The sequence below is a fragment of the Pagrus pagrus genome, assembly GCF_965226575.1.
Source record: "Pagrus pagrus genome assembly, chromosome: 21".
In the NCBI taxonomy this organism is placed as follows: Eukaryota; Metazoa; Chordata; class Actinopteri; order Spariformes; family Sparidae; genus Pagrus; species Pagrus pagrus.
Window position 1 is genome coordinate 5,866,507 of NC_140208.1, and position 13,728 is coordinate 5,880,234.

At 39.0% G+C, this 13,728-nt stretch overlaps 2 protein-coding genes across 10 annotated transcripts in view; one reads left to right on the top strand and one right to left on the bottom strand.

The window, feature by feature from the left end:
- LOC311250673 (rho GTPase-activating protein 44-like) overlaps positions 1-8,012 on the top strand; it is a 70,086-nt gene extending 62,074 nt beyond the window's left edge. For 4 of the 5 annotated variants that reach the window (XM_084342582.1, XM_084342584.1, XM_084342585.1 and 1 more), the window contains 2 exons: positions 261-647; positions 2,519-8,012. In XM_084342582.1, the coding sequence (XP_084198708.1) occupies positions 261-647; positions 2,519-2,676 (545 nt within the window). In that variant the 3' untranslated portion in view covers positions 2,677-8,012. Of the gene's footprint in view, positions 1-260; positions 648-1,034; positions 1,088-2,518 lie in introns of all 5 variants that reach the window. The other variant, XM_084342583.1, reaches the window with a different exon arrangement.
- Positions 546-13,350, bottom strand: tex47 (testis expressed 47). 5 transcript variants are annotated; one of them, XR_014621308.1, is made up of 10 exons: positions 13,158-13,350; positions 11,677-11,749; positions 11,085-11,188; positions 10,928-10,992; positions 10,033-10,111; positions 9,633-9,767; positions 9,367-9,514; positions 9,154-9,212; positions 2,043-2,208; positions 546-626 (listed from the first exon to the last, which is right to left on the bottom strand). XR_014621308.1 is itself a non-coding variant. In XM_084342592.1 (9 exons), the coding sequence occupies exons 1-8, from the start codon at positions 13,287-13,289 to the stop codon at positions 9,175-9,177; spliced, it is 774 nt and encodes a 257-aa protein (XP_084198718.1). In that variant the 5' UTR covers positions 13,290-13,350; the 3' UTR covers positions 546-626; positions 9,154-9,174. The 5 variants fall into 5 exon arrangements, 4 of the variants coding, with proteins under 4 accessions (XP_084198718.1, XP_084198717.1, XP_084198719.1 ...); XM_084342592.1 differs by lacking the exon at positions 2,043-2,208; XM_084342591.1 differs by lacking the exons at positions 546-626; positions 2,043-2,208 and adding an exon at positions 8,100-8,209.
- Positions 13,351-13,728: the final 378 nt, after the last annotated feature.

The window sequence follows — 13,728 nt, forward strand, 5'->3', positions numbered from 1 at the left end:
CTTTTTTTTAAATCTGTGTCGTGAAACTCCTAACGTAACTGAAGTAGAATACAATCACTGGAGTTTTCCTTTGATTGAACCCCAGAGACAAACTGTGATTCATCTCCCAAATAAGTTTTAAACCCCATCACGACTGCAGCCTGTGAGAGAACTGAGATCGTTCTTCTTACTTTAAATTATTATTCTCCAAATGTCCCATCCTGCACTGCAGTTTTGTAATATTTATACATTATAACGGAGATCTATTTTGGTCTCTGCAGCAAAGAAGCTGGCCCCGATCCCACCTAAAGGCCCGTACTGCCAGACAGGAGCCATGTCGGACCAGTCGACAGGTCAGCCGTCTCCGGTCAGCCTGTCGCCCACTCCTCCCAGTACTCCATCCCCGTACGGCTTCAGCTACCCGCAGGGATACGCCACCATCGGCTCTCCTGGACAGATGGCCCAGATGGCCACCACCCCGTCTCTCTCCTCTCCACCCTCGCTGGCTGGGACTCTCACCAAGGCCAGGCCGACCCCCAAACCTCCCCGTCAGAGGCCCAGTTTACCTCCACCTCAGCCCCCCTCCACGCCCGGCACCAGTCCCCAGCCTCTGGATCACTCATCGGGTCTGCTGGATGGTTTGTCTCCTGGAGAAAGCATGTCCACAGGTGAGGTGTTTAACAAAAATTATATCTTTATTTATACAGCACATATTTTTTCTCCGCTCTCTGGTTACTTTCAAGAATGTTATTGTCTTTTGCATAAATAATATGGTATCTGTCGACATATGAAATGAAATGAAGATTTCTACATGGCAGCGTACGAATATTTACATGTCATTTGTAAATACCTGAACTTGAAATATGAATATGAAACTGTATTTGTGATAGGTTTTTCAAGATTGGCAATAAGATAAACACAAACATAAATCTGCAGTAAACATGTTTTACTTTTTTGTTGGCTGTTTCTGGACTTACTCATCATCTAGTAAGCTCTAATCATGTTTCCGTCTAATTTTCCCCTCTTGTCGACTGCTCTTATTGTCTCACTTACAGCGGTATGAGCCGAGAGGTTCAGTGTGATTCTATGTGTGAGAGGGACTTTTAGGGTAAGCAGGAGTTCCTGTGTTAAAGCCTCACCTCCTCCCCCCCTACCTCCCCCCCCGCGATCCCTCCGCCATCTTGGCCAAACATGGAGTTGGCTCATTGCAGGGTGAAGCTGCCAGTAGACACAGATTTTGGATTCACTGCTCTACGGCAGCCTCACCCTCCTTTTGTGAAGTGCCTATACGTGACTCCTCATTATGTATACACCAACATGCAGCTGCTGTGTTCAGTCCAGCTCTAACACATCTTGTTGGCCTTTGCATGGTGGCTGAGACTGATGCATGGCTTACATGGCCGTCCAGGGCCGATGCCAAAAACCTCAAACCTTTTCTCCCCTTAGGAATCCCACCCATAATGCCTTGCTCCAGCTGCCGCCACCCCCCTCCTCCTGGCTTTGACACCCCCCACACTGCCCATCCACTCCACAATGTCGTGCCTCACTGCCCTCCACTCCTCCTCAGTCAGCACACTTCCTGTCTGTGCAGTGTCCAGTTGTTCATCACACTGTGGACGTCATCATTCTCTCATGTGACCCCAAAGAAAAATATTTGTAATCTGCATCAAACTGAGGTCAATATGTCAGTTTATACACGAGTATAACTAACTACATTGATCCCTTGGTTTGGGGTTTTGACAGTGTTCAGTGAATTGACTACTGTTTGTGCCTGAATCAGATATAAGCAGTGGGGATGCACGATATCGACATTTTTGCAAATTTCCAATAAACTCTTTAGGATACTCTAATGATATTTTTCATAATTAATTTTGAAAGATGAGGGCAGTTAATGACTGAATAAATACATAACTGAGCTGCATGATGGGAATTGTAGTATACAGTGTCGTCAAAAACACAATGACACAATGATGCATATCGACTGTAAACTCTGTAACTCCAATAAAACTAAATCTTAAAGGTACAGCATACAATTATATTTTAGACAATAGTGTTCTTTCAACCTTTCCGGGTCCTTTAAAATAACGATTTTTCCAGTTCGGTCTGGTGGAACTTTACTGATCTGCACAGAGCTCTGACCTCAACCCCATCCAACAGCTTTGGGATGAACTAGACCAAAGACTTTGATCCAGACCTCATCACCCCACATCAGGCTCCATAAACCTGAAACTGGAAGAGTGAAAGCTGTTATAGCAGCAGATTAACGCTCATGGTTTTTAACAGAGATGTTAAATAATCACATATAAGTGTAATGTTTGGGTGTCTACATACTTTTGGCCATGCAGTATATCAAATATTATTTATTTGTAAGTATAGTAAGCTGTCTTGTATATCGTGCATCCCTATCATGCAGTTTTTTAATCTATTAAAACTGTGCCCATGGTTTAAACTTGACATCATCCAGCATCAATGAACCCTGGAGCGATCTGCTTCAACCTCTGAATCAACAGTGTTTTAATTTCACTCTCCTCTCCTCCAGATTCTCTCTGCAACTTGGACATCCCCATCATTGACGTGGACCTGGACGGTATTTTTGACTTGCCCCACATCTCCCCCTTCAGGAACTCAGTGGCGCTGCTCGAGTCGACGGGCAACAGAGCGGAGTCGGAGGAAGAGTCTGAGAGCACAGTGCTATGACGCCACTGGGTTCAATGAAACACAACACCACTGCTGCACCACCACGCACACTCATTTAGTGACCTTTCTCCTCTTCAGCCTCAGTCTGGATCTCATCGTCGCACCTCACCTGTACCTGATCCAGAGGCGGACGACTTGTAAAAAAAAAAACAAGACAAGAAAATAACAAAAAATACAGGAACTCGCCGAAAAGAAATCTCACAAAAAAATCACACAAGGTGTTAGCGACTATCGATAGACACAATCTGACATGCTACGTTTGGCTGGAAACATTTTTTAATTTAAAGTTTTATGTTTCTTTTTGCCTTATTTGATTCACTTGCAATATTGCCTTTAACTTCACACGTGAGGCTGGAAACAGGCTGCTGGGAGGAATGAGTGCTCTTCGCTGCTGCTGCTGCTTCTCATGAGTGAATTTTAAGAAGGAAGACGAACACAGTACTGTACATCTGTCCTGCCAACACTTTCTTCTTCACTGTTTATCTGCCATCTCAAGTTCCTCCTCCATTCCTCAGGGGTGTTCAAAATGCCTCGCTCTGGCATGTGGTGGCAACAACCCCCCCCCCCGACCCGACCAGAATTTCTGTCCCACCTGAGCGTTCACTGTGAGTGTGCCAGTATGTCGTTTTGGAAAGTGTGTATGTGTGTGCGTGTGTGTGTTTATATGTGTTTGGTAATTGTACTATATGATGTTGCACTGTTGGTGTTGTGGAGCATAAAAACAGGAATGCATGTTTTAGACATTTAGGAAAATAACTACCAGGTTTGCAAAGAGGTTAAAAGCCCAATCACACTTTTTCTCTGTATTTACATTCAATCAGGATATCAATCACTGAATATTTATTGTTTATACTGTACATTTTCAGAATATATGAGACAATTAACACGATAAATCAGATCAGATCATATTTTGTATCTACAGGGGAGCTATAAGGAACTATTTCCTCCAGATAGAATATAGTTTATGTTGTCAGGGAGCTATTAAATATACGAGATACATATGTCATGAAAGGTATAAAATAGGAAGGTAGGAAGTGAAAAACTCCATGTGATGATTACACGTAATTATTTTGGCAGCGAGCAAAGTCGCGTGGGATGTTTCATTTTTCCGTGTCAAGTAGGAAGAGCCAGAGAGACAACTATGTGCAGGTTTGGTACGACCGTGCCTGGAGTGTGCCACCAGAAAATTTGCTCGAATTAATAATTAAATTGAGTCCGACCCACAGAGCAGCAGCAGCAGGAGCTCCGTTAGTAGCAGCTGTTATGAATTGGCGGGAGGATGGCCAATCAGAGCTCCTGCTGCTGCTCTGTGGGTTGGGCTTTATTTAAAGGAGTTACCTCGTAAATGGACAAGTTGTTTTTTTTACATTCGCTGTTTCTCACCAAAACACTCTCACGATTTTTTGTGAGGTTTTGTTTTGTGCATTGTTTACACTTAGGGCTGCGACTAAGGATTATTTTCATTATAGATTAGTCCGGCAGTTATTTTCAGAATGAAGCGTTTAGTCTGTTAAATGTCAAAAAATTTCTGAAAAATGCTCGTCACAACATCCTGGAGCCCAAAGTGACATCTTCAGATTGACAGTTAAAAACCCAAAGACTCTTCATTTATTGTCGTTAATGTCAAAGAAAAGCTGCAAATCCTCACATTTAAGAAGCGTGAACCCAGCAAATGAAAAATAACTTGAAGAATTTATCAATTATCAAAATAGTTGGCAACTAATTATCTTTCTTTTGACTAATCATTTGAGCTGTGTTGACATTTTTTACAGGTTTGATACCTTACAGTCTTATACTTCTCTGCCTTGTTGGGCTCTTTGCTGAACATCCTTGTCCATTACTGCCACCAACTGTGACTTCAAATATTATATTCAGTTTCTGCTAATATAAATAGATCCTCCTAAATTCTACACACTGGACCTTTAAGTTTCATAATGTAAAATGTATGTTTATTTATATTTTATTTATACTACTTTTTAATCAATGTAAAAATGATTGTGATTATAATAAACATATATAACAGGTCAAACTATAACTCTAAACTCTGATGGCACACTTCAGGCTCCACGTGGGACAACCTGTTTCAAAAAATGTAGAGATTCATCCTGGGCGAGGCGTCACTGAAGTGCTTGCTCGGCCGAGTGTACTGTATGCAGGCGCAAGAGTTTGTCCCCCTGCCCTGAGGTATCACAACATCCCATCGTATCATATCAAAGGACTGAAAACAGTCACACTCTCAGAAAAAAAGGTGCTATTTTTGTCAGAAAACAAAACAAACGGCAGCCCCGGTGGAAAAATAAGCACACTTCTTTTTCTGACTGCCGTGTCAGTTTAACCTCCTCCTCATTGCAGTTTATAGGAACCCTGTCTGATGATGCTGATATTTTTGGTCTATATTAGTGAACAAGCGGCAAGTGCAAAGATATGTGTATATGTGTTTATTTTGAAGAGAGTATTTATACAGAGATATTTCTGAATACTTTTTACATAGGTCTGAAGAGTTGTGATTGTTTCCACGTTAAAAAACAAAAAAAAAAAAGCATTCAAACACGGGACCAGAATTTCCCTGCTGTCGCATCGAATCAGAGGTGTAGTTTAAGAGAAAACTTGAAAATCAATAAAACTGGAGTAACAAGGTTTGCATACGACAGCAGCAGTTTGTTATTTGCCTTGTGGTGGGTTTCGTTGTGACCTATCCAGATTTGTAAGACTTTTCCTTTTTGTCCTGAGAACATCCACTTACACATGGCCTCAAAGTCACTGTGCTGCTCGACCATCCTCTTTCTTTAAAGTGCGATATTATTCACAGGACTTTTGTAAATACTGGAGCCTCTGTACATACATGTTCTGTATATACTAACGGGGGAGAAATTTAAATATATATATATATATATATAGATATATACAAATACTGTATTGAAAAATATAAATGAAGATGAACATTATAACATTATACTGTACATATAATATTATAATGTTGCTGGTTCTAGCACAATCTTTCCACATTCTCACTAAATAACATCGAGTAGACTTCGCACAGTGAAATCTTTATATGGTACAGTAGCTCTCATGACACTGACGTAGGCTCGAGGTTCAATCTAGTTTGTAGATTTTCTAAATAAAAACTGCTGATAGTGCTCGTGTTGCAGAAGAATCAACCTCTTGAACCCTGATTTTAGCTTCACAGTCAGAAAAAATGATCTGAATATGACATTTGATTCATTGCAGCTACACGATGCTATGCTATGTTACATCCAACGGAAAATTCAAGGTGTTTTGTGCATAATTTTCTACATTTTCCCACAGTTCAACTTGAGGTATTTGATATTTCTGAAAATGTCTAGATCTTGTTTAAAATTTGTCCACACAACCTGCAGCTGTAATGATGGATCAACAGAACAATCCAGAACAATACAGGGTTTAAGAGGTTTTAAATTTGCAAGGAAACTGCGGCGTCCCCGTCTTTTAGTCAAACTATTCGACAGCAGAAAACCAATCTCAGTTCCACAACATGACTGAAAACAAAGATATGCACGGTTATGTCCCCATTTAAATACAGATATTGAAGGAAGCTTTTATTTTGAAATTAGATCATGCAAAAATGTTTTCACAAGCAGAACAACTACAGAATTAGAAGCATTTAAAAATGTAAATTTGACATTTTTTTACGATTAAGGGCTGTATCTGAAACTTCATAATTATTGTTTGGTCTAAAAAATGTCAGAAATTATTGAAAAATCAACATCACAACTTCCTGAAGCCCAAAGTAAAGTCAACAAACTGCTTGTTTTGTCTAACATAGTAACTATAATCTATATGTACTGTGTTGACCCTCGTATGGGACAAAGAAAAGCAGTATAAAAGTATAAAATTACATTAACGATTAAAGGATAAGTTCACCCAAAAATTAAAATCAAGTCAGAAACCTCACCCGGTGAGTAGATAATGACCGACTTGTCTTTTTCAGGAGGATCCTTTAACAAATTATGAAAATAGTTTCTGATTAATTCTCTGTCAATCAAATATTAATCTACTAACCTTTTTAAAATTCAGACCAATTACAAGTTTAAATCAGTACAGCATGAAATGCTGTCCCCGGTATTTATAATTTAAATATTTAAAGAAAAAGTAAATGTTGACCACAAAAAAAAAAAGTTATTGTTGAAATCTGGCTGTGAATGGTCTGTCCTGTCTTTGTCTGGATTTCTGTGTTACAATGTGCTGCTCTTCGTTTTGTACTAAAGGGTTTCAGATCAAGGCTTGTACATAGTGTTCATCAAATACAACTTTATTAACAATAATCTTGTCGAGCAGAGATTCCAGAGACAGTTTCCAGTGTTACAGCTTTTGCGAGCATGCCCTTTGAGCACTAAAATACGAAGGCCTTTTTTTATTACATGAGTAGGTGGAATGTACTGGTGATAGACCATGTTCACCTTATAGGTCGTGATAAAGGCAGATCGTGTGTGTTGTGGACATAGTTTCGAGTAAAAGAGGGTGGTGGGGTATTTGATAAAAAGTGTGTTATGACCAGTTTTAGGGAGGGAGGGAAGAGGGGGCATTTGATTCGACATTGTCCTGTGTGAAAGTCAGCAGCATGCTTTTTAACCATGCCTATGAAATATGTCTCATCTTTGGTCCTATATAAATGTGCTTGTATTTATTTTTTATAAGTGAATAGATCGACCTTTATAAAAGAAGAATCATTCAGTGCTGTCCTTCATCTTTTTTAGTCAGACTCTCCATCGATTCTGCCAACAGTTTGTTTGAAATATTCATTATTTAATGTTCGTTTTCACCATTTATCTTTTGCGTGCGTTCAACTCTTTTTATCTTAATCAAAGAAAAGCACACCCGGCCGCTGTCTGGAAAACAAAAATCTGTTGTTGTTTAGCTGACATGATGGGAGAAAAGTGCCCAGAATACTTTGGCAACTTTGGAGGACTAAAATCTCTTGGAAAAATTACTGTGACTTCAAACAGAAATCATACAACAAGAAAGAAATGTTTGCTTTTACCCATACAGTCTGTAGATTACAATGTGGTGCATGCAGCGAATACTTCAGTCATCTTTTTGTTTTTTTGGCTTAGTTTTAAGTTCCAAGTAATGGGGGCCAAAATAAAAAGGGAACACAAAAGTGATCAACGAATCTTTTAAGACCTAAAAGTTCTTTGTGTCAAACTGTGGTGATGCTGTGGACTTGGAGTAAAATAGGAAATGCCTTTTCATGAACATGCTATCTCCCGATCACCAAGTGGAACACAGTGTACAGTAAGATAAAAAATAAAATTAACCTCATCCGAATGTTGAAACTATTAAAAAATGTTTTTATATTACTTGGATTTCTTGTGCTTTTGTTGTAAATGGTGTTCAATGTTATTTCACTCAAATCATTTGGAACAGAAACAGCAACACAATGAAAACCCGGAAAAGTTCTGCAGTATTAATGTTGGTATAAAACTGTCGCAGTGATTTCTCTCTGCTGGGAAGCCTTCAGTCACATCAAGGTGCCTTAGAGAAGGCCAAACACATTCTGAAGAGGGATAAAACATTCAATTACATTACAAGGTAAATCAAAGTATTAAGTGGCTGACAGTGACGGCGCTGAAATGCACAGAGCATGCAGACCTTTGTGATGACAAGCAACTATGCTGTTATCACATTCAACATACAGTGGTCGTGGTCACAAAATGCAGTGCTCCATGCAAAGAAAGAATGATCGATTATTATGCAAATGAAAAACATATCACACATGATTTGCGTGCACATAGTGGAGTTTGAAAATGACATTTAAACAAGAGTCTACAGCCATCCTAACATCTTTGTGAGGCTGAAATGATCATTGTAAAGAAAATATGACTGAAAGATAAAAACAAAGAACGACAAATCATTAGGATTCATTGTTGTGCCGGGAGGATTTCTGAACCAATTCATCCAATATTTTCACAGAAAAAAACATCAACAAAAAATGTTATGCTGTTGCTTTAAAAAGTACAAAGCTCAGCGAGATAGTAGGATTCAATCTCTGGGGTCCATAAATGTCTGTACAAAATTCTTTCTCCATCCAATAGTTGCTGATAAGATATTTCTTGTCTGGACAAAATTGATTAATGCCACTAGCATGGCTAGAAATCCAAAATTAACAGTGCCCCCTGTTATTATCCATGAACCTCACTGTCAGCAGTTTCCATTGGAGCCACTTCACTAAAAAGAAAAATCCCCATGAAAACTGTTGACAGCTTGTTCTGTGGACACTCATTCTCGAAAGGGATGTTGACCAAGAATTATTTAAATGTCATTTTTTTCAAATTTGCATTCACTTCAGTTGTGTTGGGGTGAAAGCAGAACTCAAACACATAAAATAAGGCTAAATACCACTACCACTTTTTTTCTAATTTGGGTGAACTGACCCTTTAAATGGCAGGGGTTTGATGTCTTATATGGGATGTAGATGAAACATGCATGATGAGGTCTTACCTTTGACTTTTGTCCAAAAAGTTAAACTGTGGTGAGCACTCTGCTTCGAATAACTTGTCCTGAAATGATCAGATTATACATCAAAGTCTGACTTCATGTAGCTTTCTTACATTTGCTTCTTTCTCATGTATGGCTGGATTCAACACAGCAACAAACACACATTTTATAAAGTCACTAATCTATTCCTGAGATCCAAGATTAGTAACTTTTTACCAAAGTCCATGTTGATGTGTAGCGGAGAGTTGTACATCTGTAGGTGTTGTTGTGGAGTATGGAGACCATCTCGGGCCAAAAGCTTCTGTAGGACCTTCTGAGGGACGATCAGCTCTGGAGTCTCATCCAGCACTGATCCAGGAAGGGCCTTACAGCACATTCAGACAATCTTACTCATGAACATCCTCTGACAGTAACAGGATCCTTTTATGAAAAAAGGGTATCCATTTGCCAAGACGCTATAAAACCTGTAAAAGTAAACTCACCTTCTTAGATGTTTCAAGCTGTTCACCCAGTTTCTGCAGTGCTGACAGGACGGTGCACACCAGAGTCTCTGTGCTCTCTTCTTCTTCATCCTGCACTCCTTTAGTGATCCCTGGCCCCTGATCTGCATTCAAGACCTTCAGTCAACAACATCAAGCAAGCATACAGATCATTGCTTATAAGGAAAACTCACAGACGTGTGAAAGGGCAGAAGAAAAACCTGAATAAATGCTTTGAGAAACTTAATGACATAAATAAAATGTCACCAGACCTCAACCCAACTAAAACTGTTTTTCAGGCTCACAGTAGACACTTTACTGAGACCCTTTAATATACCACCTATCTGTTTTTACCTCGTATTATGGTGACCTCAAAGAGCAGAAGTAAAGATTAAAAGCAAACCTTGTAGCTCCACTGTTGGAACATCCTGCTCTGAGGGTTATGAGCCATGAACACAACCTTGGGAGCTTCCAGCGAGGAACTACAAAGGGATGTAAAATAGTGTGAACGGCTTTATGTGCAGCATAACAGAAACAACCTGAAGGTAAGGCCTTTTTAGACTTTTCTCTGCTCTACAGTGACCCCAAGAGGATGTATATGGACGTAGTAACACATGCAATAGAACAGAAGCAAAGGAAGTCACAGCCATACTTGTTGACTAGTATTTTAAGTCACACTACAGGCAAAAATAAAATAATGAGGAGGAAAATGTAAATAAATAAATATACATATGATACACAAGCAGTTAAATATTTAATAGCTACTTATAGGTCCAGTTTGGAGGATTTAGTGCCATCTAGTGATGAGTTTGCAGATTGCAACCAAATAACATCCCGCATTTCCCCTGTAGTGGTTGCTAAAAAAACATCCCTAAAAGCTGGTGTGTGGTTTGTCCTTTCTGAGCTACTGTAGGAACATGGTGGTGCAACATGGCAGACTCTTCCTTGGAAGAAGACCTGCTATCAAAGGCTCATTTTAAGGTAACAAAAACACAGAGACTCGTCATTTCAGGTGATTATATACCAACAAAAACATAGGAATAGGATATAATATTCCACTTCTGCCAGTAGATCCCACTAATTCCCACACACTGGACCGTTAAAAGTAGCTAGTGTTATTTTAATAAACTTATCAGGATTGATTTAGTCTGTGACAGTGCGTGGACTAATTGTTTCTTCAAAATGAAAGGAAAGCTAGCTGTTCAGGGGGATTGAGCAGTACTGTGATTTTCATTACATCTCAACCCTACATTATAGGCAGTATAGTATTCATCTGTAGAACAAGAAAGCATCATTACCAGTCAGGCTGTTGTTGCATGTCTTTAAGGTCTTCCAAAACTGAAACCAGAACCTCCCTGGACGACTGGAAGAGACACACAGAACAATTTTGAGTGTCACTTCAAAAACCTTTATCACAGATGGATACTGTGAATATTTATTATCAGTAAAACTTACTTCAATGATATGCAGCAGACAGGATGGATAAATCAACAGCAGGCCCGTCATATTATCCCATATGTACTGCTTGCATAACTGAAAGTTGAGTTTTTCATAATGAGCTGCATGGAAACAAACAACAGAACAGTGTGTTTGTAGACGACTTAGAGGCTAAACAGCCTCACAACATGGAAGCTTTCTCCACACATATTTCCAGCCTTTCCTGGGGCTTTTATAGAGGGCTTTCTATTCGAATTTTGTCAAAGAATTCCTCGAGCAGCGACCACAAAAAGCTCTCACAAAGACGCCCTGCAGACTCATTCACATACCGAGGTGTGAAAGCTATAAAAACACTCAAACGAGGTAAACAAGACAGCCTTTCAACGCTCTGGTGGCAACCGCAGCATGTTTTTGCGATTTTCAGATGTGGAAAATTGTTCAATTCAACAACTGCAAATTGAATTTCCCAGAAATCTACAGTGCTGTTTGCAAACAGTGTAGATTTAGAAATAGAAAAACATTTCCCCTGATGAAAAACTAGATTAAATTGGTCTCAGGTGATGAGCTCACGGATTAGAAAAATGTAGAAAAGCCATTTTTGCTTGCTGACCTCCAAGTTCTGTCCTGTCAGCAAGATCTTGGGGGAGCGGAGCAACCACTACCAGCCGCTGTAGGACAATTTTCTGCGGAGACAAAGAAGAAGGGAAGTCCTAAAACACCTGCAGAGTGGTTTGTGACATATTAAACACATACAGGTGCAAAAATATCAGGACCTACTGATCAGATCTTAGATTTCAAAAGCAAACTTACTCTGCATTTTATTTTATTAATTTAACACAAACCACATCTTCTTCTGGATCCTTCCTCTGTGCCATACGCTGGTGAAATAAACTAGTCCCAGCTTCTTTCTTTTCCTCTGCTTTCATGTCCTCCATTTTATTCTCCCGCTCTTTCTGTCCTTCTGTCGTTCTTCAACTGAAGTACTGAGTGAGCGAAGCCTAAGAGAGCTGCCTCTACACCCTCAGTGTTTATAAAAGCTTATATCCTAGAAACCTATTGTTCCTGAGACGCTATAAAATGAAGCCTGCTGCACTCTGATGCAATTACGGATATACAGACAATCAACACACGAGCCAATCCCGGGCCAGGACAGCCTTGTTTTTCAGGTAATGAAAGCCAATAGGAGGAGGGACTGTACATATTGGTGTGGGGATGGCAGAGGAGACAGCATCAACTTCACACGGACTAAAGCTGCTGTTTGTTAGTCACGTCCTATATTGGGGGGTGTGTGTGTGAATGAAGCTGTTGTGAAGGGAAAAGACTACATTTCACTTCAAATTTAGTTGGAAAAAATAATCAGAAAATTCAATTTCACTGCCATTCAACCCTCAGACTGTAGGTCAGCCTCTCCTACACTCATTACTTGCATGTTCACTTACGGCAGTATTACTCCACTACATTTATGTGCTAATTTACATTACTTTGTGGGTTCAAGTGTAATCAACAAATAAATTATGGCTAAAGACAATATTTTATTGATGGTTTGCTGACATTAACAAGCTTCTGGGCCTCACTTTTACTTGCTGTAACATTAAAGTAATACAGTATTAAGTAATATAAGTAACATATTACAGTAATACAGTAATATTATATAGCCTAAATTCAACTGAAATGGGCCATTCTGCCTAGTGAGTGGGTTACTTGTATCCTACTTTTTGTACTTTAAGTATATTTCCGGGTAATAGCTACTTTTAAATGCAGGACTTTTACTGACAACAAAGTATTTCTTGTATTTCTATTTTTACGGTTAATGATCTGAGTAAGTCACTTCTTCCACCACTGAATATACTGTCATTGAGATAAGTCATGATATTTCATTAAAGAGATTTTGGTGTGATAAATATGCCTATTTCAATTACATTTGGCAAACATTATTGGGTCTTATTTTAAGTTTTCCCCTTCATTTGTGGGGTAGTCGGATAACATTTAGCGGTTAGCTAACGTAGCCGTTATTCCACACAGTAACAGTAGCCAGTTCAGTCAGTTTAGCTAGTTTAGCTAGCCACACCATCACAGGGCTCCGGCACAAACCTCTCTCATTCTTCCGTGTAACACTTCAAACATTGTCACTGTGTTGCTCTCCTCCTCCTCCTCCTCCTCCTCTGAGTCTCTGTGCTCCCGAGATTTGGACGAAAAGCTTTTGACTTTTTGTGTAGCAGCCATAACGACTCAACTTTAACGGCTAATAACGAGTTAGCTCCTCTGTCTATCGGTTACCACGGCAACAAGCCATTTCAAGACGCGTTTGACGTCACCGAAAACACACGTTTGTAGACATTAGTTCAAGACATACGTAAACAAACAAACAAAAATAATGCATTAAATGAATAAATAGGCAGATAATCCAGTAAATGAATCATCTTGCTTTAATTTACAAAAGCCTTTCTAAAAAAAGAATTTAAAAAAAAAAAAAAAATCATTTTATATATTCACATTGTTGAACTAAAAAAAAAAAAATAAATAAATAAATAAATAAATAAATCCTGGCAATAACGTATAATAATATTAGTAAAAAAAAAGGTTTTTTTATTTTTTTTTACCTTGCAATTCACAAATGTAATTGAATGTTTGAAATATATATATATATATTATATTATATTAT